The sequence below is a fragment of the Strix uralensis genome, chromosome 5 (genome assembly GCF_047716275.1).
Source record: "Strix uralensis isolate ZFMK-TIS-50842 chromosome 5, bStrUra1, whole genome shotgun sequence".
Taxonomy (NCBI): domain Eukaryota; kingdom Metazoa; phylum Chordata; class Aves; order Strigiformes; family Strigidae; genus Strix; species Strix uralensis.
The window spans coordinates 87247801-87275427 of NC_133976.1; the positions used below are offsets into that span (position 1 = coordinate 87247801).

Here is a 27627-nt window from a genome sequence, read left to right on the forward strand (position 1 = left end):
GACATATTGAGTTGGTCTTCTAAGGTGTCCTGCCTGCCATCAGAAAACATGCCAGGAATTTATGTCAGCAACAGATTTGTAGGACAACCTTAAAGAACAATATGCAGAATTATCCTCCAGGAGACAATCCAACAGCAATTCCCAGCAAATGCAACAAGAACCTCTCTGCTACGTTCCGGTGCAGAATTTTACAGAAAAAGGCAACATTCTGGTACACTATTTGATACAAATTATTCTTCCTTTTTTGTCAAGCATAGGAAACAGTCTTTTGTCTATGCCTACACACTTTTGAAGAATATCTTAGGGCCACCTTGAAGAGCAGAGTCACTGGACAAGATGAAGCATAACAATTTCTGTGCCTGAAAAGTGCTATCCCAGGCACGCAAGAGCTCTTTCTCCATGACCAGTAGTCTGAAATGCTTTTCAGAGCCCCTAGCCTGTCTGTCTCCATTTCTGAGCTTGGGCAGCACTTCCTCCACATTCATTGCTATTACCACAGAAGGGTGTGTATATCAAGGTATTTCTAGATGTCATTATTTCATAGTTATTTGACATAATACTCCTCTTGTATTGCTGTTGCACTGAAAGCTATAACGTGACAGATGGTTATGCCATTTTATGATATTTCTCTGGATTTAGATTGGAAATCTGACAAATAATTTAAATAAATATTTATTTATTAGATCCTGTCTAGACCAAGTAGATGCTTAGTGTATGTGATTCAGTTTAATAAAAGATGCTGCTGCACTTCATAAACCTTATTTTACAAATGTCATGACTAAGAAGAATTAGTACTTTATTTTATATAAAATCATCCTAATTCTGTACTTGATAGAATCAAGTTAAACGATACTCTGAAACAAACTAGAAAAATACACTAGAAGAAGTTATATTATGTTCAGTAGAATATTTTTATCCTAATCAGTGAAACCGACAAAGTAATCTGGCCTTTAACGTAATGAAATCTTTTTTCTCCAGTCAGAATATAAAACAGGATAATGGACTGATAGTGGAATATGTTAAGGGTGGGATCTCCTTTTCTAAAACCACTATATACCCTCAGCAATTACACTCAGATGACTGCTGCCAGCATAGTTGGAAAGGCTCACTGTGAAGGGAAATCTGGCTTAACTCTCTGATGGGATCAGTTTAGACTTTCACCCTTTCTTTGCATTTTCTGCTCCCAGCTTTGGAGTTCCCTATACAGCTTGACAGCTTCTGGAAGTCTTGCTTTTTTGGTGTCTGCTCTCTCAGTGCTTGGTAAGGCTGGATTCCTGTCCTGGCCACATGGAAAATACTAGGTGGAAGAACATCTAAAAGACAGGTTTTAGAGCTAGCATCCCTTTGCAGATTTAGCACTAGGTGCCTAGCTCTTGCCCTATAGATGTAATTAATTTTGTATACAGTAAACATTGGTGTCTAATCTGAAAACAGTACCTCATACCTGCAAAATGTCTTGGGCTGGGCTTGCTTGCTACTGCGCTTGCTTTGTATGTAGTTCCAAAAGGGAGTTTCTAGATTAATACATATATACATATATATCAAACAATTGTGTTGGCTAACATAAGAAGTGCGTTCGAGAAAAAAAGTCTGTGTTGACAAATAGAAGCAGCCATCTTTTAAGACCTTGCTTAAAGTTGCACAAGTCTTACCAAGTAGTCAAGAAATATTATCGACTCCAAATGGGGACATAGAAACATTTAGCACCTCTGAAACAAAAGCAGATACAACCTCAGCAAAACTTTTGGCAAGACACTTGAATTAGTTATTTTTTCAAATTAGAAGTCAAGGAAGGATGTGGATCTAATGCTATGCAGGTGTGGCATGTGAGGAGGTGTGAGTGCAGAACGTTAGCAGTGGACTCCCAGTGCTGTGTATTTCTCTGGCAGGCATGGTGATGCTGAGCACTGCTGTGTCCAAAACCCTTTATGGCTCTGGCATTAGGTGACCAGTTCAATACTGTGCTAGAACAGTATGTGGAAGAGCAGAGCAGAGAAGATCCAGTCCCAGGAGCTGCTGCTTCTTTCTTGGAGCTCTCCTGTCCCACCATGCAGCTGCATGGACATCCTCCCTGAAAACAGGGTTGAATTTGTGCTTCAGTTGTCGGTTGAGAAGTCTACAGCTAAATTCCTCTGTGGCCTTCCCACAAAGAGAATCCAACAAGAGGACAGCTTGTTCTCTTACAGGTCCTTCTGCCATATGGATAAACGTCTTAACCTCCTTGTGTCCCTGTGAAAGAGAGGTGATAGTATCTCTCTTCTGTTGCCCTCTCCAGCTGAAAGACACTTAAGGCAAGAACTACCTCTTGCATAACCAGATTTGTGTCTAACACCAATTCCAGCTGGGTATCACTTAGTATACCTGTAATTCAATAATTATGGCAAAGTGGTACTGCCCCAATAATAGGCTCTGCGCAATATTTTGAGGTAACATTCATGGCTCAATTAAACCGCCCCAAGAAATTCTGAAGCAAGAGCTGAAATTTCATCTGCAACGTACACAGACATTCGCACACAGAGACACCCACCCACAGACACTCTGACATGCCCAGGTATAGGATCTTAGTGCTTACAACTGCTGATAATTCAGTGAACCCTTTAAAAGGTGTTATTATTTAACATGTTTCTACAGCAAAACACAGGTGTGCACCGTGATTTACAAAAGAATACAGACATGACCACTGCCCTCAGGGATTTGTTATCTAGGTTAGAAGTGACACAAGATGATACAGGAAAAGATGACTTCATGCAAATGGCAGTGCAGATTTACTTTTAGAGAGCTGTTCTTCAACACGATATATTTATATCAGGCCACTGAAATGATTTAAATGAGTTAATTAAAATACTGACCCAACAGAGAGTCCACTGAAAAGGTCTGATTCTGCAGGGTGATGACTTCTTAATATTCATGAGCACGATAGTAGGGATGACAGAGTATTTGTGAAATTGGGCCCATAGAAAAGTCAAATATAATCACAAAATCAGAATAATTTAGGTTGAAAGGATCCTCTATTGACAACCAAGGAGAACAGCCATTCTGAACTGATTCATTCACTAAAGGCTCAAGCCTATAGAATCCACACACATGAAAGTCTCAGGGACTGAAATGGTTTGGTAGCAACCTACCCTGCTGTTGTATCTTACCAAATTGAGCATGAAGCTGACGTGAAAATCATTTTACTTTAAAAATGTGGTAGCACCGTCCTCCATTTCCCTGACAGGTTCATAGTGGTGGCTTCTTTTCTGCTGGGTTTTGGGGTTTTTTTTTTGATGATGTGGCAAGCATATTTTTTATTTCTTAAATCAGAGTGGACATTATTTCCTTTGCTGAGCATCACACAGGTATCTCAGAAACCTTTAACAGGCCATATTGTAGTGCAAGAACACTATCAAGAGCGAACCTAAAAAAAAAAAGAAAAGAAAAATACATGCCCACATAGCTATAGATTCCCTTCCCTTTTTCTTAAATGTTGTTTTTATTTCTCCCTGTGAAATGCCCTTAAAAAAAAAGAGATTGTAATGCATTGGCAAATCCTACAGATAAGAACTGTCACCGTGAATAGATTGAGGCAGTTGAATTAATAGAATAGAATAGAATAGAATAGAATAGAATAGAATAGAATAGAATAGAATAGAATAGAATAGAATAGAATAGAATAGAATAGAATATGTAACAACATCTGGTTCCTCATAGCCCCATTTAATTTCAGGACGTTAGCATACTTTAGGACCCAGTTTCTCTGAGATGCCTCCAGGAATCCGTGCTTTCTGACAAGGGGTGCAAAGAACTTTTTTAAACCCCCATACTCTGCAAGATGTCTCCAGCTGAGCTTTCACATCTTATGATATATCAAACCACTAGTTATCGTTGAAAAGAAAAAGCACCAAACATTCAGCAGGGAATCATTAAGTCCCACAATGGGACGTCAGAAGGTCCAGAAGAGAACACAGGCAGGAGACGATGTCTCTGCTCCAGCTCTTGCTTCCCACATGCTACTTTGGCAGTATTAGCAGTAGCATTGTGAAAACACAGCCGGCTGTGACACTGCACAGGCTTTTCTCAATGGTACAGTGTATCTGGGAACTAACCCCTCATGCTTTGTGCACTGTGCATTTCTCAAGCCATGCTCTTGTGCATTCTTTAAATGAGTGCTTAGCACCGTGTTCTGATTAAACCTTGACAAAACCAAGCAGTGGTGCTTTGGGATCAAAACTTAATTTCCCCATTTTCTGTAAGAATGAGATACAGATTGTTTGTTAGGGCTGAGTTAGTAAGAAATATTTGCTACAACAAATATAGTTTTACAGGGGAGAGACCAAAAATTTCATATTTCTCTGGGCATTTCTAAACATCTTCCCAGAGATCACAGCTAACTCACTAACCTCTCAGGAGCCGTCCCAGAAAACTCCACCAAGGGACGTGCTGCCAAAAGACAGTAAAAAACACAACAGAATTATGCTCACTTTGGAAGAGAAATGCTGACTATTGTTTACAGTTGCCAGGAGTTCACTGAATATGTTTAGGGGGTAAATTAAGTTAAAAAACCCCGTAAATTGTTAGAAGCCTCATTACAGAAACCCCTGCAGAAAGTACCGCCAAGTCTTTAGAAAATAACCATGAAATTGGAAAAATACTTGAAAAAATGTGAAAAGCAGAGGCATAGTAAACAGCTCTTTTTAATAGACATACTTCCAAAAGTATATAAATAGTGACAGCAAGGAGCTGCATAAAGGCAAGTGTGCAATAAATCTGTCTCATGTACAGCCCATTCTAAAAGAAAATTTGACAAACCCACATGAGCAACAGAAAACAATCCAGTTGACAGAGTGATTCTAGACTGATGGCCAAAATTCTGGCACCTCCCATAAAAGCTTAGTGGGAGTCTAGAGATGAAAAACGCTGAATAAGAGAAGAATCTGTAAATAAACTATTATGTCACAGCACTACACGTTCTCAGCTTTGAAATCTCCAATATTTGTCCCAACCACATGTAATTGGAAATAGACATCACGAGCAGTCTAGGAAGAAGATGATGAAATCATGTGCAACTCCTGCTTTAGCTCTATCTGGATAAGCAAAATTAAACAAGACTGTTTTAATTAAACTCTAATAGACAAAAAAAGATTTTTAGGGGGGAAATGGGAAATGAATAAATACTGTAAAAAGAACATTACCAACGCGGCTATTGGAAGACTCCACCAGATTTGACCAGAAGGTCCTGCCAGAGTAACAGGTATTCAGTCTGCACTAGGTTCATAATTCAAGAGCACTTCTGAGCACAGGTGCTACAAGAAGAACCTCATGACCACAGGTGACTGTATCTGTTTTTTTGACAACAGGCTACACAGTAATCATTCAGTCGGTACTTTGTCAATGAGTGGAAAATGAAGAAAATAGCTGGCCCACTACTCAGTGGAGTGGATCCCCAAGGAGAGTGTAAACCAAGGATAATGTCAAGAAGGTCAAGTATTTCTTGCATCAGCCTTCACCAAAAAGGTCAATGGTGAGCAGATAGTTATAGAACTAATATCATTGACAGAGAAATACAATCTCAGCATTAGGTAGAGGGAAGTATTTGTACAGGCTGAATGCTTTCCAGTTAGCTGTCCCTCATCTCAGAACATTTAATGAAGCCATTTTAGACCCATTAGCCCTGACAGACATTAGCGCTGAAAAGTTGTGGAGAACTCTAATTAAGAAGAATTGAAAAGACAAATGTATTGCCTTTGTCTAAAAGAAAAAAAGAAAGGAATTATAGGACCAATCAGCTTAACTTCAGTAAATGAAAAAATATGGGAACAAAAACACATTTGTAAGCTCATAACTGAGAACAAGGAGATGACTAACAGTCAACAAGGATCTGTCAAGAACAAATACTGTTAAACCAATCTAATTTCCTTCTTTTGCCACCCAGGGCCTCAGAGGCAGAGAAGCAGCAGTTTATACCATATATCTTGGACTTAAGTGAAGCTTTTGACACTGCTTTATATGACATTCTCATAAGAAAACTAAGGAAAAGCTAACCGAATGGGCACGTACTATCTGGAAATCATACTTGGAGGGTAGTTATCAAAATGGAAGGATGTACTAACTGGGTTTCCTTTGTGATCTGTGCTGGATCTGGTACCAGTCAGTATTGTACTCTTGGCTTGACCAAGGCAATAAACTGTGCACATTGAATTTACAAATTATGTCAGGCTGGGAGGGACTGTAAGAAAGTTGGAGGAAGTTGGGGTCAAAATTGAAAATGATCATGCAGAAATGATCTGGAAAAGAAGAAAAAGAAAAGAAAAAAAAAAAAGAAAGAGGAGGCAAATCCAAAAGACAAATACACGGGGATCTATACGTGGGAATAATCAGCTGCACAAATGCAAGATGGGAAACATCTGGTGTGATAGCAGCTGCACAGAAGACGACCTCAAACTGAATAAGAGTCAAAAATATCCTGCTGCTGTGAAAACACCATGCTGGCATGAGTAAACAGGAGTGTAGTATGTGAGACATGTGAAGTGCTCCTTCTGCTCCAGCCCCGAGCAGGCAAGGCCTCAGCTGGAGCTCCCCGCCGCGTCTCCGGCACCGCACCGCAAGGCACAGGCCAGCCCGTTGGGAAAGCCCACGGAGAGCAGCGGGAAGGATCAGAGCTCCTGAAACTGCTCTGCAAGGACTGACGATGGAACACGTCTAGAAAGGGGTGGAAGACTTTAAATATTTAAAGGCTGCTGCTAGAAGAAGGGAACAATCAGTTCTTAGTGTCTGTAGAGGAAGAAGCAGTGGGTTTGCGTTCAGAAAGACAGTTTCAGGTTAATATTGGTAAAATGTGTACCAACAGGGGTCCTGAGGCACTGCAATAGATTGTGGAATCCCTTTTCAGAACAGAAAAAACAAAAAGCTGTTGTGAAGGACACCTGTGTTATTAGCCTATGTTAGGGTTGAGGGATGGACTAGAGACCCTCCTGAGGTTCCTGCCAACCCTGTTTTTCTATGATGTTTTTTTCTGCTTGCACAAAGTGATTTCAGTGGTCTGTAATTCTGACATGCAGCACTGGGTGTAGTAAATTACAGGGATAGAGAAATTAAACCAATCCCTGCTTTTATATTATAAACCAAGAAGCCCCAAATTAATTAAGCTGAAAATGCAAACAGGGAAAGGATCTGCTCCAGACAGTGAGAAAACTCTCACTGACTTCTATTGCCCTTGGATCGAACCCAAAGAGAAGAGCCTGTACTATTTTCCTTGAGAATTGCTAATGAGTGTGTTGAATAAAATGCAAAGTTACAAAGGAACTAAACTTTGTAAAAGTCTTCATCCAGCCCTACTTGGGGTGCTGTTGTCTGAGTTTTAGTTTACTCACCTAGTGTATTTATTGTCTTTTGCCAGTAAAAAACTCTATGTGTCCTCAGCTTTCACTTGCAAAAGAAGACTTGTTGAAAAAGATAGGTTTGGCAAAAAAATCAAACTTCTGCCATGGTTCGTTTCTTCTTACCACTGACCTATATTGTATTGTGTCATATAATCAATCTGGTGTGTACAGATGGTGTAAGGACATGAAGAGTTTGTTTTGTTTAACAGCAGCGTGTAGTATTTTTCTCTATCATTGTTGATCCAAGATTTACCAAATTACTGGCTAAACAATGTATATTCTACAGTTTAATACTTTAAGTTAAATTACAGTTCTAATGGCTGACATTCAGTGGCACTCATTCATCTAGCTGCTGACATAAGACATTTCAGAATGATGTGTGGAATAGTAATATTCTCATCCAGTTACTCAGAAAAATAGATGTTTTGCTAATAACTAGAAAACAGTTAAATCTTTAACCCTGCACTCACAGCTGAATGATCAAGATATATATATACATATATATAGCATATGAGTCTCAGCTGATTGTGGTTACATGCTGAAAATATGCTGCTGAATGTGTGCATGCTAGAATGTAGTAAACTACAGCAATTATGGAACTTGTAATAATTTCCACATCAGACCATATGAAGTTTAGTGCTCAGTTAGCAGTCTAAAACTTAGTCAGAGGTGACATCTGAATTAAGGGTAAAGTATAGGCTGCTTCACAACTCCAATGACAAATAAATAGTCTCTTCTCACCTTACCTGCCAGGAATCAATCATTTTAGGAAGCAGTGATCCAATATCTGTCTGAGCAGCAACCGCTTGCATTGCTGGGTATTAGAGAACTTCTAAAACACAGCTTTCAGAATGCAAATGAACGGTAGCAAATGGCAGTAACGCAGACCAGCAGATCACAGGCAAGACTTCTCTCATGGCCTGGCAGATTGCAAGAAGTGACCTTCAGCACCTTCACCAACGACAAAAGGCTTCATTTCAATTAGTACTGGTGGTAATCTCCTATTGGAGTTATTAGATCAGACAGTTGTTATCAGATCAGACAGTTATCAGATCAGACAGTTATTAGATCAGACAGAGTAACATTCACATTACTCATGAAAACATTCATTCTGTGTTTTGGGAATTAAATCAGAACTCTCTTCTTTGACACCAAAGCAGGCATTTCTGAGGGAAATGGATGAATCCAAGGGTCACACAAAAAAGTGTCTTTTCCACCCAAATAAAATCTTGACAGAATTATTCTGGTCTACATGGCAGAAAACATTAAAAAGTCAAACAAGAATTTTTCTTCTGAGACATAGATAGTGAACATATATAGTGCCAAATAACAAGGTGACCAGGATATTCACTGGAAAAAGAAAAATCTAGCTTCAAAGTTGGGTCAAATCCCAATTCTTCTGCTATTTATAATCTTTCTCCATTTCACGAATATTTCTGGAAAGACTTGTCTCTGTTTTGTTGCCGAACAAGTATATTTTTCAAATCTCAGAAAATTCCATAAAATGAGATTATTGTTCTCCATTCAGGTATCACAGCAAACATTACTTAAATATTTTTAGCTGCCTGACAAAGGCTTGCTTAGAACTGATTCCAAGAGATGACATGCTAATGGAAAGCTTTGTGTACAGCAGACACATTATTTGAGCACAGAGGTTCCCCTCCCTCCCCCATCAGCATTTTCTGATAGACTCTACTGATCCTAGGACTTTAGAGAACTGCTGAGGTAATGCTTACGTTGAAGTTCAAGGGAAGTTTTGGAACATCCTCTGGTTAAAAAAAAAAAACTAAACCCAAAACAATTCTTAGCAGGACAACTTAACTTTCAAAAGGAATCTGATTTTCAAGCCAGGTCTTCCTTCCGAGCCCTTCTTATTTTAGAGCTGCATTGAAACAGAAGAGTACTCTCTTCAGAGAGTCAATATGGTTTCCACTTGGTATTATCCCATGACTTGAGTTAATTCCATCGCTGCTATAGCTCTCAGTTGGGTGAAGGAAAGATACTTTCCTCTGTTCCTGAAGGTAATCAGGGGTATCACTGGAATGAGGGGGAGCAAAAGGCAGATGAAGACAGGATATTCTTTAGGTTTACAAAACTGATCAAGGGAAGCGCCGTGTGAAAACTCACAGACAGGTCCCAGGCACAGTGGCCATGATAAAATGGCTTACGTTCCACTCTGGGTACATGTGGAATACATTGAGCCTAAAATGTAAGCAGCCTCTCTCTGGTTAATCTCTGAGTAGATCTACTGAACTGTAGCTCCCAATTGCTATGTTCCCTGACAGGAATATGTTTCTGCTTGTTTACAAGCGTTTCTACATGTGTTTCGAAGATGTGTGAACTCAAAAATTTTCCTGGGTCTGATTTTGCACTTTCATTTACCTTCATCCCGAAGAGGAAGGAAAATGTATCTATATATGTAGTTTCCACTATATCTCATATTTCCAATCTTTCAATTTATAGGATAAGAATAGAGTTTTTTTTGAAAGGAGATGAAGAAAGAAATCCTGCAAGTCAACAGGATACATTTTAAAACACGGTCTTGGCTTTGACTTCAGCTGGCGGGTGAAGAAGAGAGGAGTGAATATAGATAGGTGTTTTTAGAGAACACACTAGGAACTAGAATAGAGGTTCCCAAACTCTTTTGGATTGCAATCAACCCTCAGAATTTCTTGTGGACCACCAGGCATCGTTATCATCAAACTTTTAATTGAAAACACTATTAAAAACAGTGTTTAATATGGCTCTGCGGATTAGCTGCGAACCCTTTACCGTCGCCTCCTGGACCACCAGTGTTCTGCAGACCACGGTTTGGGAACCACTGAACCAGACTACACACATAGTACACCTCAACAAAACACTTCTGTGTCTGAAAGCAAAGTCAGTCCTTCTATTGCACGATGTACTCAAATAATACACAAGTCAGTTTAACCTTCTTGGTACCTGAAGAACGCAGCATGCTTTTATTTTTCTCTTACCTTAAGTTTCTTTTTTATTGCTTTGGAGAAACAAGTAAATGGTGCCAAAAACCAGTTTATGATTGTTTCTTGTAGGATCTTTCTCATATCCGGCAGAGGTGTAACCTTTCAGGAAGCTATCTATGAATATAAGAAATATAAAACATACACCACCACCACCCTCCCCCACTGTGCACTGGTCATCCCAGAATAGTTATGATATCTGTGAATCCTAAAAATAACAAAAAAAATTAAAATAGCATTTAAGTTTTTAGTGTTTTTTTTTTCCTCCTCTGAAAAATGTGTTTGTTTTTTTTTTTTCTTCCCAAATCTATTAACGATGTTAAAGCTTTGTGTGTGGTCATTAAAGCATTTCAGCAACTTTCTGCAAATTCTTTACAGTTATTCTTTGACTGCAGTATTACCAGATTGTCTGTTTATCACCAGATAAAAGCACAGATGAAAATGAGGATAGCGCTGAGAAGGGAACTTTTAGGGAAATGTTATAAATAAGAACAGCAAAACACCAAGGGCCATGATCCAGCCCTAAATGAAGCCAGTGACAGAATGTGGTCTCATGTGAGAGCATGAATGGGCTGTAGCTTCTCTTTTGCTCATTCTGCCTCTGTATCTTCTTGCTTATGTGCATCCCACAGGCAAGTCAGCCAGTGTCTACTAAAGAAAGGGGGTTATTTTCCTTTCTTCATATACTCAGTATCAGCAGCTATAACATGGAACTGGGAATGAGGAACCTTGGCAACTAGTGGCATCATAGAAAAACAAAAAGAACTTTTTTCTAAAAGGACTTTTTTCTAAATAAGACTGTGCTTCCATGATAGTATCTTACTTGTTTTGGAGAGGAAATAATGCTGCTGCAGCACTTCCATACCCCTTGTATGCTCAATAGCCAAGGTAATGCAGAGGTTTGAGTCAGAGTGGGAGTGGAAAAGGGTCATTACAGCAAAACTAAGATGCAAGAGAAGTCAGCAAGGGAAAGGGGTAGCCTCTACTTTACAGTGAGAGAAAACAAAACCTACCCAGCTCCCGTGTCTATAGGCCTCTCTTGCAATACTCTACACTCAGCATCACTAATGGATGCTACTGAAGCATTTATAAAAGTGGATTATTAATCTTCCTCATTTGTGTCCTAGCCCTCTCACACATCTGAAAGGGTCTGGTATTTTTTATGTTGTCTGAATGCTTTTCTTTTACCATGCAGTGCCAATGGTTAGAGGTAACTATTGTTTTCCGGTGAGTGTTGCCACCAGTGACTCGCTTATTATTCATCTGAAATAGATAAAGTTCAGCTTGCAAACCCGACTAGACAGTGTAAAAACAAATCGTGTTGCCTCACCTCACCACTGTCCAGACTCATTGCCAAATTCCCCTCTGGTGAGGGAGGTTAGGTGGCACTGTCATATGGCTGGTACTTACCTGGGGTAATATGGCCCAGCTGAACCAAATATTTTAAATATGTAATTCTATAAGAACGAGAAATACACACTCAGTAGTTATGCCCTCCTCACGTTGCTGCCTGACACTGTTGCCGTAGATAATTTATGTACTTTCTTTAGTAAGTGCTGCCTTTCTGCCAACCCACCAGCTTTTGGCTTCTCTCCACAGGAAGCAGGGAGGCTGCGTTCACCTATGCCATTACTGCTGCCGGGGTTGCACACGCTGTCACGGCCGCCTGCAGCCAGGGCAACCTCAGCAATTGTGGCTGTGACCGAGAGAAACAGGGCTACTACAACCAGGAGGAGGGCTGGAAGTGGGGAGGCTGCTCTGCGGATATCAGATACGGCATTGAGTTCTCCCGGAGGTTTGTTGATGCCCGAGAAATCAAAAAGAATGCACGGAGGCTGATGAACTTGCACAACAATGAGGCTGGAAGAAAGGTATTCCAGAAAGGATGAGGGATGGGGAAATGTGTGTGCTGGAGGACGGGGGGAGGCTGGCTTGGTGGCAGGAGGCATTCCCAGGAAACTTACCCCTCTCTCTGCTGTTATCCCACACCCACAGCAGGTTACCCGATGGCACCTAATGTTTACATCTTGTTGCTGTTTCTTTTTATTCAGAGCTGGCCATATATTATAGATGCTCCCCTAGACGTTTCCGCTTCCTAAACCTTTTTTCCGGTCCCACTGATAACAGAGAGGACTTTGCTGGAGCTGTTTGGCATAACGATAAATCTTTGCTTTTCATCTCCTGTGCAAAAATCTAGCAAGAGATGTCAGGGCTTGTGATGGGACAGGACGGAGTGTCTGCATTGCTGAACTCTCACAGCACTTGCAGCTATTTATTCTGTCCAAACCCAAACCCCTTCTTTGACCACAGCTCTAATGAAATACACACTTCATAGAAAATGCACAATTGTCCATTCCTCACTGGTGGGCTACAAACGGCTGCGTAAGCGTCACTTGGGAAGAAGAAACAGTTTCATGCCCACAACCATGACTGAGTTGCTTGCAATGGAAACAATAAACATCATGGAGCTACACCAGTTTATATCCATTGATAACAATCCTCATAGCTCTCAAAGCTTGCCCTTTAAAAAGTACAACAAGTCTTTCTGCATAGTATATACCTACCTCAGGAGAGATTTTACTAAACCCTTTGAAGTGTTTCCCCCCAGGTGAAAAAATGCTGCTTCTACCCTCCAGCGTTGTAGGAGACTCCAGTATACCACTCCTCCACACCTAGCCTCCAAAGTTAGACTGATATTTTCTCCTCTGAAAGTGTGTGCTTTCTGTCCTACACTGAGCACTAGATGCTGAGGTGGGCACAGAGGGTTGAATTGGTGGTGACAGAAGCAGTACAATTATCTTACTGCCTGTATTTCCTTTATTAACACTCAGTCCATGCAACAAAACCTCCTGGGGATTGAAGTTAGCTGAAGGTGGTGTGTGGGCAGTTATCCACTGGGATGAAATTACTATATAAATTCAACACAATGAAAGAGACCAGGCATAATCTCAAGTGTAGAGACAGGATCGATACCCAAATGATGGTTGAGTACTGAGGTCTTCAGATGTGAAGGAGACAGCTGACTGAAGAGCCAGACAGAAAAACATCCTTAAGAAGGGCACAGTCTTCTTTCCAAAAACTTGCTGCCACGGGTCTAAGAGCACCTCATAATGTGAAAGCACCTCATATTGCTGCATGAGGTGCTCTTGGAAGACCAGCAGCTTGGAAGACCAGCTCCAGGTCTTATCGCTTAACACTTATCCAGGTCTTAGCACTTCTCTGAGCCTGGGCACTTCATGTCGGTGTCATGCATCGTGTTTGGATGCAAAAAGAAGATGGAAGCCACGTGTTAAACTTGCAAGGGAGCATTTATTACTGCTAGATGCGTGATTATCCCTGCTTAAACTGGCAACCCTCCGTGGTGGGCACTGTGCCACCCCCACAGAGATGCTGATGAATGTCCTGTTTTGAATGTGTTACAGCCTAGATGTGAAAGAGGGACAAAAGAGCCAAAGTGGATGTGTAGAAGGAGAGCAGTGAAGTCCCTTGCCCAAGAAGGCGGCTCAGTATCTGAGCCAGACACTGATCCCAGGTCCCCTCGTTCTAAATATAGCCCAGTAACCACTAGACCACATTGCTGATTCTTATTAAGCAAATTATATTTTTACTCTTCATCAGAATTTCATAAGCAGGGGGACATAAGCAAACCAAAGAAGTGTGTGTTTTTACAGATATTTCTGGTAGCAGCATTCATGCAAATGCATTTCTTCTAACATTTCTAAAAACTTAATTTTTTGCAAATGTTCTTTCAAAACCAAATGATAACACTGACTTTCATGTTTTTGAGACAGGAATAAAAAGGCTTGTAAATACTGACAATATAGGGTTTTTTTCCCCAAATACACTTTTTTATAAATAGTATTTTGGAATTTACACACTTTGTTGTTTGCATTTTTCAGTAGTTATTTAAACCCATATATATATTCATTGTAATCATGAATGTATCATACTGCTTTCAAAAGCTAAGGATGATTGAAAGGATTTGGTGTAGCTTTTTGTTTTTGTTTTTAAGTACAATCCATCAAATCCCGAGGAATGTGCTCATATAAAAGATAGTTTGGGGGTCATGTTTAGAAATAATGTTGGTGCTATGACACACATTCATGTGAAATGAATATGCAAAGTTGTACAGTATATAATAGTGATTTTGCTTCATCTGAGATCATCTGCTATTTGTATAAATTAGACATTTTGCATTCGAGACTGACTGAAACTTAAGGTTAGAACAAAACTCTGGAAACTAGGATATGTTTTCTTTGTTTCTGGGTTGGACCAAAAGCAGCCACAGACTTTTGTGCAATTTCAACATGAAATCACAACTCCCTTCTGAGAATCCAGGCAAACTTGAAATCTGACCTACATTAATCTGAAATTTGGCAGTTTTGGGGGTCCTGGGTAAATCTAGATTGTATTGTGAGCCTGGCACAAGATCTGAAACCAGATTTTGCTTATGTGTGGATGTCATTCTGACATATTCCACACAGTCCTTATTCACACACCAGTCAGAAATAACTGCATTTATGGCTGGACACTTGCTGAAGCACAACACTGAACCTCCATCATCTTTCTTTTCCCTTCCAAATACCTCACAACACAACTGGGAAAAGCTTGTACCTCTCTGAGTGAGACTGTCAGTACCATCCTGCTGATCTGCATGTGACTTGTCTTAAAATTTGGAAACAGTTTGGAGCCAAACTGGTTCATGATGGCTATTATTAAGGACCAAAGTAAGGATATTTTACCTTTGTTATGAATAGAAATAAAAGGTAGGAAGGAGACCACAGGCAACTCAGATTATTTTTTTTACTTTTTTCTTGCTTCAGAAGTTCTCAGATAATCTTTTCAACTTTAGGGTGGTAATGCCAAGGCAGTAAAGGAAATATATGGTTTTGTAGCTTCCTGCAGAGATTTCACAGCACTTTCACTATTTAAAATAACCTGCATTTACACCTATAATGGTAAGGATCACAGTTCTTATTCAGTCATACCAAACTGGCTTTTTGAGTTAGGTAAAAGCAACAGTATTTAGCCAATAAATCTGCTATCTTCATTTTAGCCTTCTCTTTAAATCCCAGACCCTCCTAAGACAGAAACATGAGGAAAAAAAACGATGCAAAGAGCTCCCAACCCCATCTAGAGTTATTTTCAACTTGCTCTGAAGTCAGTGGAAGGCCTTTGATGGCCTCTCTAGACCTCTACCAGGTGTCCAGAAGATCATGGCTAGGATCATTATCCATGACTCTGACCACCAGTTTTGTCCCCAGAGCAATTATTTGGATGCTCTCTTAAACTATTTTCATGTGCCAAGCACCAATCTTGCCCATCCTCAATCTCTCGCAGCACTTGTCCCAGACACGCCTGGGAGTCAGAGGCATTTATGAGCAGTGACTATAATGTTTTGCTCTCATAGGGAAGTTCCCAAAAGCTGGCCTGCTGGTATTTCACTGTTGTTAAAAATAGGGTCCTGAGGAATTTCTCTTTGAGAAAAAGGCAGCACGCTGTATAAATAATTGCACAAACTTTGCAAAGACATGAGGGAAGAAAGAGTTCTGGGGGGCTCTTTAACTTGAGTCTGGGGCTGAGATGTTGAGCACAACACTGATAAAGTACCTCTTTGGAAAAAAGAAAATGATATTTAGGATTTTCAGGGAATTTCTGACGACTGTGGAAAGAATGAATCCCCTAATTGCCCTGCACTGCATCCCCTAATGGCTCTACATTGCATTTCTAAGAATTGTTTCAGCTAATGGCAAGTTTGTGAATTTTCTAATAAATTTGTAATGAATAGCACCAGTGACGAAATAATAAACTTGCCATTGGTGCCATTTGGAAGAAATAAAAGCTTAGTGATTCCTGGTGACATGAGACACTGCTGATGGAAGATTTATGCTTTGTGGCAAAACAGCGCCGTGCTGTGTAAAAAAGCGAAGTAGCTAACTTCACCACCGGTTTCTAAATGGCCGCGATGATTCAGGATGGAAAGTACAAGTGTGGTAAATGAAAACAAGCCCCCGAAGGAAGACTAGTGTAAGTCTAATGCCAATGTTACTGAAAGAATGGCTTGTTGCAAATCTGAATGATTACAGAGAGATCTGTGGGCAAAACTTTGATAGAGTAATGAAAAATTAAATACCAACAAAACCAAGTAAGCTTTGATGCTGTTTTATGAGACAGCTTTCTACCATGTATTTTTAGAAACAAGTATCTTTAGTCTGGATAAACGAACTTAGAAATAGTAACATCTGGGAATGCATGCCATTAATCTTAACTTTTTGTTGAAAGCTTCAAAACAATGACCGGCTCTCGTGGGCAATCTCAATTGGAAAAATGGGGTTTTCTGTTTGTTTGTTTTTAAGGGGGGAGCTAAAAGAACAAGCTGACAAATTGGTAGCAGATCACAGCTTTTACCAAAAAGAAGAAAATAAATGTTTCTAACAGTTTATCAATCAATTAGCCTTTTATGATAGACAATGACTGTGGTTATGTGGGGGAAAGCTGGCCTATTTCTTTCCCTTCCAGAAACACACCCATCACACTGACTGCCAGCAACTCAGCCTGGTACCATCCCAATATTTATTCCTTTGTAATGTTGATGGGTTTTTCTTGTTGTTTTTTTGGAATGCCTAGAAGATGACAACATCTTATTTTACATTTGAAACAATAAGAGTGTGGGGAAAAAAAAAATAATTCAGACTCTCTTCAGAGGAGATTATTCAATTACTTGGGACAACATTTCTATCTAAGCCATGGCTCATTCTCACAGTTCCTGGCGCCACAGGACTGTGGTACTGGGAAGGGTTTTTTTGCTGACATGCTTTGGCTGTAGGACAACTAATGAGGTGATTTGTTGGTCACCATTCATTATATATATATATATATATATGTAGAGTGTGTGTGTGCATAATTATGGATATTTATACATATTTATGTGATATTTGTCCATAAAATATGTAAGAAAGTGTTAGCTCACTTCACCTCACATGAAATTTAAATTAATAAGCTCACTTCTGCAAGATGCACAGCATGCCCTAACATGCTGCAGACTGTCACCTAACAGGACATAAAGATTAGAAGCAATACCCAGAAAAAGACTCTGGATGAAATGCTCCAAAGTCACAGTGGAGGCTGAATCCCGGTTTCAAAAGTGAAAGCCAACTAATTTTATATTCTTATAAGCCTAAAATATTCTTAAAAATGTGAGTTTGTTTCCTAAGACATTTCAGCGATTTAAAAAATGTGACTTTCCAGGTTTTACAGCCCTGATTCCATCATTTTCTGAAAGTTTCTTTCTCTAAAAGAGACAAACTATTTCAGTGCACATCCCTTGTGAGAACACTCATGAGAGAAAAGCTTTCGATAGTTGTGCTTCATGGCAGACTTTCCACTTTCCCACTTGAAGTGATTTGCAGACAGCTCTAACTCCAATTTCAAAAAGTTTGGTGCTACAGCTTGGGTGGGTTAGATGGATAACTAATGCTTATCCATATGTCCTGAATATGCAAGCTTTGGCTCAAAATCTCATGAGGATAGTTCTCCTGCTTCCAGTTGGGCTGGATTTACCAGCCTATTTTTTTCTTCCAGAAACACGCCCTTAACATTGACTGCCAGAAGCTACATCTGGTACTATCCTACTTTTTGAACATTTTGCTTTAAAATTAGAGGGGGGAATAGCCAAATATTTTAGGACTTGCTAAATGGTTTTATTCTAGAAATGCGCATGCCCATGCATACCATGCAATGTATGCAAGAAAGATATCATCCATCTAGTAAAATATTACTGCACCCCCTCAAACCTGACATCTCTATGCTGCCTGACGGAATAAAAACAGCAATGAAATATTTTTAACCCTTTCAGACGATATTTAAAATTTTACCTTTAAGTTTTATGACAGATTCCATAGAAAAGAGAGTGAAATACTGCAATCATACTTGATGTGCGGATGATTTGAAGAGTGCTTCTCCAGACTTTCACTTTTTGCAACATTCCACTGTAAAAATAAAATTCTGAAAGTTTTAACCAATTGCAGCAGTTTGTTGCTCAAACTTAGCAGCTATTTACTCTTCTAGAAGGTAGGGAAGAGGCACAGATGGGTTAGGCTCTATAGCCCATCCTCATAACAGTAGGGACTTTCATCTGATGTGCAGCAGGACCCAAAATCCCAGGTTTAATTTCCTGCTAGCCAAGAAGAGAACTTGGGTAAAGAGACTAGTGGGTCTTCTTCAGGTTTATAAATGCATTCAGTGGGACTACTGTGGGAGAGGATGCCTTACACAGGGAGGCAGGTGAAGGGCTGGAGAAGGTGAATTGATGCCTCTTGGCAACTTAGAGGGTCCCCCGCCCTGCTGAACTCTAGCCAGTGCCAGGGAAAAACCATCTCATGCTGTGGCTGGATACTGACCTGCTGCAAAGCAGAGGCTCCCTGCTCCCATTGAACTAAACGATAAGAAAAATAGAGATGTGACAAGAGAAGGAGTGAGCATAGTAATTCAGTTCCTCATCTCCCATCCCACAGAGTATAAACGCTGTTGCGGTGCTTGATGGAACAGCCTCACAGAGAGGCAGAAAGAAAAATACGCAGCTGAAGCACCTGTATTCCTCTCCTGCTGGCTCCATGTCTTCTCTTCACAGGGCTGGGCACAATGTGAGGAGAGACAGCACGAACTGCTCAATTCTGGGCTCTGTGATCTGCTATTAATGAAGAATATTTTCAGGACATTTGTATTAGAAGAGCAGCATTACACCTTACTAATATTAGTTACACCTCTGCCTATCTGAGTTCAAACCCAAACCCAAACAAACCCAACAGATGGGTCCGTGAGATCAGCATTTTGTCAGCAGTAGTGGACCCCAGGCTGCACCAAGACTAAGGTTAGCCAGTGCCCACACATCATCTGCAAGCCATCAGCTCTCGCGGCTGCAGCCGCACAAGTATCAAAGGGGTGGTGACATCTTGCGACCAGGATCCATCTCTTCTGGTACTGTTATTACCCAAAACAAAAGATGATCACTTGCATATTTGATGGAGGAAAACTCCTAACGTCTTCTATTTCTTTTTGATACTGCAGTCAAAAAGTAATATGGATTTTGTTACATTCAACATCTGGTCCAAAAATGTGCATTTCCACTAAGGAAAACACAAACCAGAAAAGGCAAGCCAAAACAAACACACACAAAATGTTACTATTGTTTTTACATATTTTATCCAGATAGGATTTTTAATATGTACAGAAACTGTATCTGATGTTAAGCAGTTGGGTCTAGATATGGAACTTGAAAGAACGAATTTCTTTTCATGCCTATCATTTTGCTTTATTTCAGTCTTCGCAAGTCTTTTTCTACTTAACTGGCAGCGGACAACCCTCAAATTGCATTTTCAGTGTATGATTTATATAGGTATAAAAATATGTGGGATAAGAAATCTTTAACGTTATATTTCACAATTCATTTAACAAAGTAGCAGTAGCTAGAAAATTTTACTTGGCAAGATCATACTGGGGTGGGAGTGGGCCTGTATGTGGAAAAGGGACCTGAGGAATGTTCCTACGATTAGTCTGAGGCAGCACAGTCCAACGATGGGAATTTGCTCTGGGAGGTAGATCTTGCTGTAAACCGCTTAAGATTAGATACGAGGCACTGACATATGACAAATGAAACTGCTGCAAGAGTGGGTCATATGAGCTAATGATTTTCAATCTTTAATCAGGCACCTAGCTTGGCATAGTGCATTAGATGTGAGCAAATAAGGCTCAGGGTCAAAGGTCTGATGGGAATTCTGCTGAGGAAAACTGAGCTGGAGGGACATTTAGGAAGAAAAACGTTAGTTGCTCTTCAGTCACAGCACTGAGGGAACAAGGTGAAATCCTGCCAACCTTTCCAGGTCCAGTGACACCTTGCTGGCATGTGGGAGGCTGCTCGAGATACCGCGCAGACAGATGTACCTCTGGGAAAGCCAGAGTGTGCTGGCTTGTCAGCAAAGAGGAACGCTCTGCAGCATCTGGGTGGAAAGAGGGAAAAAAAAAATGTTGCTTAGAATCTGCTTAGCTTGAGCCTTGTATTCCCTGACCTCCAAGTTTTTGGGCACAATTCTATACCCACAGCTGACTGTGGGCACGCAAATTATAGCATTCAGGAATTTAACTACCTGATGATTGGGCCTGCGCTCAGTGTTGTAACCCCAAGCATTCCACATTCATGAGAGAAGCCTCCAAAAAAATAAAAAAACCTGCGAGATTGGCTTCAGGATCATGAATTAATACTTTTTGAAACTTCTGCTTTTTTGAGCCTGTGTGGCTTGCATTTGCAAGTTCTTCCACCACCATAAACAGTGGCGACTTCTGAAAAAATACAGCAGTGAAATCAGATTTCTGTACAGCAAAATGAGTCATGAAACTGGACCTTCAGAAAGACAACAACAAAAAAAGAAAGCAAGACTTAGGATAAAGTTGCTGGAGATTGCACTACAGAGAGGTGCCAGGCAGTGCTGTAAATAAATGGCAGCATCTCAACCAAATACACACACACATCCATATATACATATGCATGCATATACAAAGATATCACCTGGGACACCAGAATGGGTGATATCTTTGTCTTTCAGGAAAAATTACACGTTCTGTTGCATCAGGGAAGCATAAGGAGCCTCACAAGCTTCGCTTCCTCCCACTCTCTGAACGAGTTACTGACTTGGCCTTTTCAACCAAAAACCAGACATCAGAAACACATGCAAAACATGACAAAACATGTACTCTTCACCAAGATTTACTACCTGGGGAGAAGAGGAGCATGAGTCAGGTGTGGCAGATGCGTCTCTTTGGTAATGCTTTCCTGGAAGCCCTTAGCTCCTGGTGCTCTTCGGTGAAGGTGTAGAGAAGGTTGCCTCCATCCACCTTTTGTCATGGATTTTGCTGTAGTTCTTGTGGCTGCAATGCAGCCACTGGTTTCTTGACTAGTGGTTGAGAAAGCTGTAGGAACAAGCTAGTTTCAAAAAAACATATTTCAGTAATATCAAGCAAAACTTTTAGACGTATCTACATGCACATCTAAATACCAATAGACTGTTTTAACCCAAATTTGTGGAAAAGGATTGGAATGTTGTTTGGGGATCTTTGAAAAATCATGTCCTTCTGCACAGAGGAGACCCCTGAAAGACCCTGGAGTATTTCATAAGGTATCCCTCTACCTGCTGCCACTGAAACGCTGCTGCTGCAGCAGAGGGTGGCAAGTTTTTGCTTTTTTCTGTAAGGAAGACAGGAAGGTGATACAGCCTGTCAGTGGCTTTCCAGTGTCCACAAAAAAGCAGCTCATTGCAGCCTTGCTGATTTTCTTTTTTATAGTAGTTGCAGCTATAGGAACTTCTTCCCTAACCCAGTAACCCTTCCTGGGAATCAGCTTCTCTGCCTCAGGCTAACTTGACCTTGACCTTGGAAAAGCCTGTGGTTCCAGAAGGTCTAAGGTATTTTTGAATAGGATGCTCAGCTATCTTGTACTTGCTACTGTACGTTGGCAAGGGAGAATCAAAACCAAATATTCTCTTTAATATTGAAACCCCAGAAATTTGGGAAAAAACAAAACATACAATTTAAGTGAAACTCGAACAACTCAGGAGGGTGCCCTCTATTTGCAGGGATAACCAGATCTGTACAGCTTTTATTTTAAGGCCAGTTTCTTAAGCAGTAAGCATTTTTTACTTCCCTTCTACTTCATTATGCCATTGTACTCAGATTTCGGCCCTTTTATCCTTTGCCCATTTCAGTCATGTTCTGGGATCTGCAACGAAACCACTACAGGAGATGGTCTGCAGCATCAGTAATGCTTTAAGACAAGCTCGGTAGCTCATATTTCTTTGTTAGCATCCCATTGCGAAGGGGAAAGATCAGTTTGCTTTGTTCTTAGGCCCTGATTTTCATAAGCTAATGATGACTGTGGGTGTAATTGTGGTCAGGCTTAAGTGGTAGCGTGAGGGCAGAAAAACAGAGAGGCGCTTCCGTGAGGCCGGTTTCCCCTCTGCTGAGCACACGGAGTGGGAGGGTATCTGCCTGCCTCCCCCCGGGCATAGACCCCTGCCCAGGGAAGGAGGGATGTGCCAGCCAGGAGGCGGGAGATCGGGAGCGGAGCGTGAGCCCCAGCACCCACCAGTTTGGGTACCTTCTAGGGACCATTTCATGCTGGATTAACCTCTCCTAGATTAACCTCCCCTAACAATAGCAATAATAAATGCTCCCATTTCAATTTGGCTCACAGCTGAGCAGGACCCTCAGTGGATTTTATTTCCTCTAACATTGTGCAATTGCTGCCCTGGTGCAAAAAATGTATTTGTGGGTGAACATTCACTTGATAGTTGGGCTAGATACTGCAAAGAGTGCTGCTTTTAAAGGGGATGGTATGCTCTGTGGGTTGAATAGTTAATAGGTATGCTAGTATTCCCACTGCTGGTATAGGCAAAATTTTTAATTGTGCAGTGAACATGAACCTATTCAGACACACAATATATATATTTCTGTGATATTAAAGCTGGTCAAAATTTTTTAAAAACATTCCTAAAGCAATTAAGATTAAATATTCTGCATCTTACAATGTTTTAAAAGAACAGTATTTTTTTCTAATTTCAAAATGAAAATGGTTTGACAATATTTTTTTAAGTCACTGAAACCCCATGAATTACTTTGGCTCTAAAGACATGTCTTCTGAAATTTAAGTAAATATTCTCCAATATTTGGAAACGGAATGCAAATGTTTTCCAATGAAATGACAAAACACTGTGTTTCCGACCAGGTGGCACATAAAACAAAAAGTGTTACGAGCATTCTGCTGGGAGGTGAGAAGATTGATAAGCATTCATTCGAAAAATTTCAACCAGCAGTAATGCAGTAATGGCTAGTCATATGAACTGAACAGACTGCGGTTTAGGCAAGCTTGCAATACTGTTTTCCTGAAGTAACAATATGCAAATGTCTGTACACATAGGTTCTCGAAGAGAGAATGAAATTGGAGTGCAAGTGTCACGGAGTTTCAGGTTCCTGTACAACTAAGACCTGCTGGACCACGCTTCCTAAATTCAGAGAGATTGGATATATTTTGAAAGAGAAATACAATGCTGCAGTGCAAGTGGAGGTGGTACGAGCCAGTAGACTAAGACAGCCAACCTTCCTGAAGATCAAGCAGATTAAGAGTTACCAGAAACCCATGGAAACGGATTTAGTGTATATCGAAAAGTCACCCAACTACTGTGAGGAAGATGCTTCCACGGGGAGCGTCGGTACCCAGGGACGACTCTGCAACCGTACCTCTCCCAACGCGGATGGGTGTGACATGATGTGCTGTGGAAGAGGGTACAACACACACCAGTACACCAAGGTGTGGCAGTGTAATTGCAAATTCCACTGGTGCTGCTTTGTGAAGTGCAACACGTGTAGCGAGCGGACAGAGGTGTTCACCTGCAAATAACGGCATCATGTGCAAACGAACAGAACAAATCACCACGAGTGAAGAAAGTGGAGTACAACAAACGACGACAGCATCATTTTGCACATCTAATCTTCTTTGGGAAAAAAACCCCAACCAACACCACCACAACCACTCCCTCCCCACTACTTACACTTCTAAGGATGGTGCATTTTGGCTGGCTGGCTGTTGTAACTGCTTTGGAAACCAGGGCAACAGGATTAAGGTGATGTTGACCACCACATGAAACTTTCTCTCTCTTTTTTTTTTTTTTTTTAACTACAATCTGGGTGTTGTAGAGTTCTCCTAGTATGTGTTTTAAGTTATACATATCAGAGAAGCTGATTGCATTGCAGCTCCCATGAAATTTAAAAGAAAAAGACACTTTCTCCTATTTTACAACAACAAAACCACCGAGCCCTGTGCAAATAAAGACTTTTTTTTTTAAGGAAATGAAATCTTCACTGACTAGAACACAGCACTCTTGCTGCAAAAACCTAAATTTCTAAGAAAGCAGGTAGAGAGAAAACAACTGGTAGGGAGACAAAATCTGTGGCTGAAACACTCCACTATCAGTTCAGAAAAAAATAACGTTCACAAAATTACATCAGCTGCCAGTGACACTGGAACTCTTTGAATGAACATTAAAAATAATTATTTATGTTTTTAATAGTATCAAAAAATTCTAAGCACTAACGGGTAGCTATGTCTTAATTCTGTACTAAATGTAAACTTATTGGAACTCTGACTTTATGACTTTTGTATTTGGTTCTCCCTAAGTTCTTCAATGCTACTGATCTGTTGTCACTCCACTATTAGAGAGTTCAATTACTGTAGGCCTTAAGCAATTACCAGAACTGAGCAAAAAGATCACGCGAAACTGTGGTTACAAATGCTTGATAAAGACTTTTCCCGCTTGCCTCCTGAATAAGAATGACTCTTTTCAGACTCAGGCTTGAGGCGTGGAGCACCTGCTCTCAGCTCCTCGTAGGGAGTTTTAGGATACAAAGACACGCTTCGACAAGTATCAAAGGTTTTGCTTTGCCGTCAAATGCACTAGCTGGATCTTCCAAGCATTGCATTTTGCCTTTAGTGGTTGAAAGTTAATACTACCAATAGTTTTAAATAACTTATGCCTAGTATGAACTGAGAAGGTAATAAAAATACGGTAGCTGAGCTCTAGGTTGCTGCAACCTGTGAGCTGTGGTGGCTTCACGAGCATAAGAAAGCTAAAATTTGAGTTAGTCTGTGTCGTCGTTATTCTAAGGTTGGCAATAACATACCCCCTGGTAAATACATGAATGTTAAGAAAGAAGCTGACTTTTTACACCAGCACTCAATTTTAATTCACACACCTTTTCACTATGAGAGATTTTAAAAAAAATCCTCAGATATTTTACTACTGTAAAAAAATCTAGAGTTTTTAATCCCAAGAGCCAGATATGCCCACTTCTAACACAGCAAATTTAATCACATAAATGTTTGCTTGTAGCAAGGGTCCCTACCTGATTTTCTGAAAACTTGGATTAAAAATTTCCCAATGTCTGCATATCTGCATTTCTAGCTTTTGTTCCATTTTATTACTTTTATTGAGGGACTGCACAGCCATGAGCCCTCCCCACCTGACATGGGAGCACTTGCCACACCATACGGTGCTCCTGGGGCAAGGGGCTGGTGGAGCTACCGCTCTGCCCGCTCCCATGCTGGATATGTGAATGAGCCAGGGTTACCTCCGTAATTTATGGGCCTGTATTATCAAAAGTAACTAACCACTTGGGGACCTTCGTTTGAACACTCATGAGGACCTGCCTTTCTGACCCCAAGCACTTACCCTCTGAAAATCAGACCCCTTTGATGAGTCTCCCACGGAGCGATCCAAAACTGAAGAGCCCATTTTTGTCATTGTTGCTGTTGGTTTCTAAATACCAGCCTTGGCGTGAATGAGTGCAACTCCACAGAAGTCAACAGGGGCCCCCCAAAATGCTGGAGTCACTCCATATGATTTAAAGTCCCTTTGATTCATGGGTATTGCTGTTGAATAATAGTGATATACTGTACTTTCACTACATTCTTGACAGGAAGCAAATTAAGCTCCCAAATACAGTAATGCACAGTCTTATGGTACTAGATACTGTAAATATATTAGAATAGTATTTGTTAAGTACAATTGAGGAATCCAATTAAGTTATATTATTGTATATCGTTTAAATGTCTATAGAGTATTTTAAATTATTGTGAACTACACTGCGTTAAAAAAGAAAAAAAAGGTTATATATTATAACACCAACCACTCTGAAAAGTGGACCAAAGTGACACTTTCTCTCTTTTTTTTACATACCCCTATTTCAAATAGCTCTGTCAGCTATTGTAACACCATGGTAACAGTCCTAAAATTGGATTAGCTGTCTAGAATATAACATTTCAGAGCATCCTATAAAAGTTTTGCTCGTGTGTGGGTGCAGCATTCAGAAAGGTACTGTATGGCACAAAGCAGGGGCTGACCACGGGAACGCATGGACTTTGAACTATGTCCCAAGAAAAAGCAGTTTTGGTCAGAAAACACCATTACCACTAATGTACTGAGAGATGCCCCCCAAATGGCAACCTTTTAATGAAGGTGTCTATGAACAGAAGTGGGTTACATGCAACTTTTATTTTAAAAAATGTAGTTTGATGTCAGAGAACTGTGACAATAGAGGTTTGAATGTGACCAGCAACACAATGTGGTTTAACCATACCTTAGCCATGACAAAACTCAAAATACTGTATGTTATTAAAGAATTTAACAGCAAAGATCAATTTGTTTACTATGTTAATGTTTTATGGCAAGCAGAAAACAAAAGATGAAATGTGTTTCCATTAAAATTTAATTTTTTCCCCTTCTAGTTCCTTTTCTTTTTCTTTGTTATGCATTTAGAAATCAGAAAGAAGGCAACAAGGCCTTATGCAAAGGCCATTTGTGTACAGGCTTCTCTGGATGAGAAATGTTAGGCAGATTCCAAGGCCAAAGCAGTTTTTGGTTTTTTGTGAGAAACAGTAATGAACCTGCCTGTGTTTGGTATCAGAGTCCAAAGTCGTCTACCTACACCAGTGGTACAAAGAAACCAGCACAAGCACCAACCTTGCTAATACCAGAGACTTCAGTTGGCTCAAATGAGGAGGAGATAAATGTTTTTGTATAGAAATGTGGCATCCTACTCCAAAATGGTTCTTGACCATGAACCTCACGTAACAGATTAGTGAACGGAGAGGAATAAGAGGCCTAGAGGAGAGTCTTGAAGGCCCTGACTTCAGCACTTGCACATGCTCCAGCTCAATCAAACAAGTTATGGGCACATCTGAAAACTCTACCTAAATCTGGACCTAAAAGATTTTACAGCATTTACTTTGGCCAGCATAGTAGCAACCTCCTTGATGCTGAGAATAGTGTCTTCCTATACAAAATCTAAAGAAAATGTACAACCTTTGTTGTATTTGCCCCTCAGGGAAGATAACCAGCTATAGATAAAGGTATAGCCAAATTCCACATGAACTAAGTCCAAAATAACTTCATTAAAATGAACTGAGTTGCCCTGGGTTTATAGCAGCATAAGTATGCACAGCATTTTACCCACGGATGCCAAAGAAAACACTGCACCTTGTTTCTAATTACATCATGGGAAACTTGTTAATAGAGCTGCAGGAAGCTTTTATAGCAAATGGTAATATTACATTTGTTTCTATGATGACATCTGGAAAGTAGATGAAACTCGTCAAAAGGTTTACAAATCTTTTAGCAAAGCTAAAGCACGTTGCGAGTAGGTCACTTAAAGTTTCAAACATATTTCCATGGATTTCTTTCTTA

General features: G+C 40.3%; 1 protein-coding gene across 1 annotated transcript in view; it reads left to right on the forward strand.

Moving 5' to 3' along the window:
- Nucleotides 1-26669, forward strand: part of WNT7B (Wnt family member 7B) — an 89748-nt gene extending 63079 nt beyond the window's left edge. Inside the window, exons 3-4 of the mRNA XM_074872113.1 lie at nucleotides 11942-12213; nucleotides 23307-26669. Coding sequence (XP_074728214.1) covers nucleotides 11942-12213; nucleotides 23307-23786 — 752 coding nt within the window. The 3' untranslated portion in view covers nucleotides 23787-26669. The remainder of the gene's footprint in view (nucleotides 1-11941; nucleotides 12214-23306) is intronic.
- The last annotated feature ends 958 nt before the right edge of the window (nucleotides 26670-27627 follow it).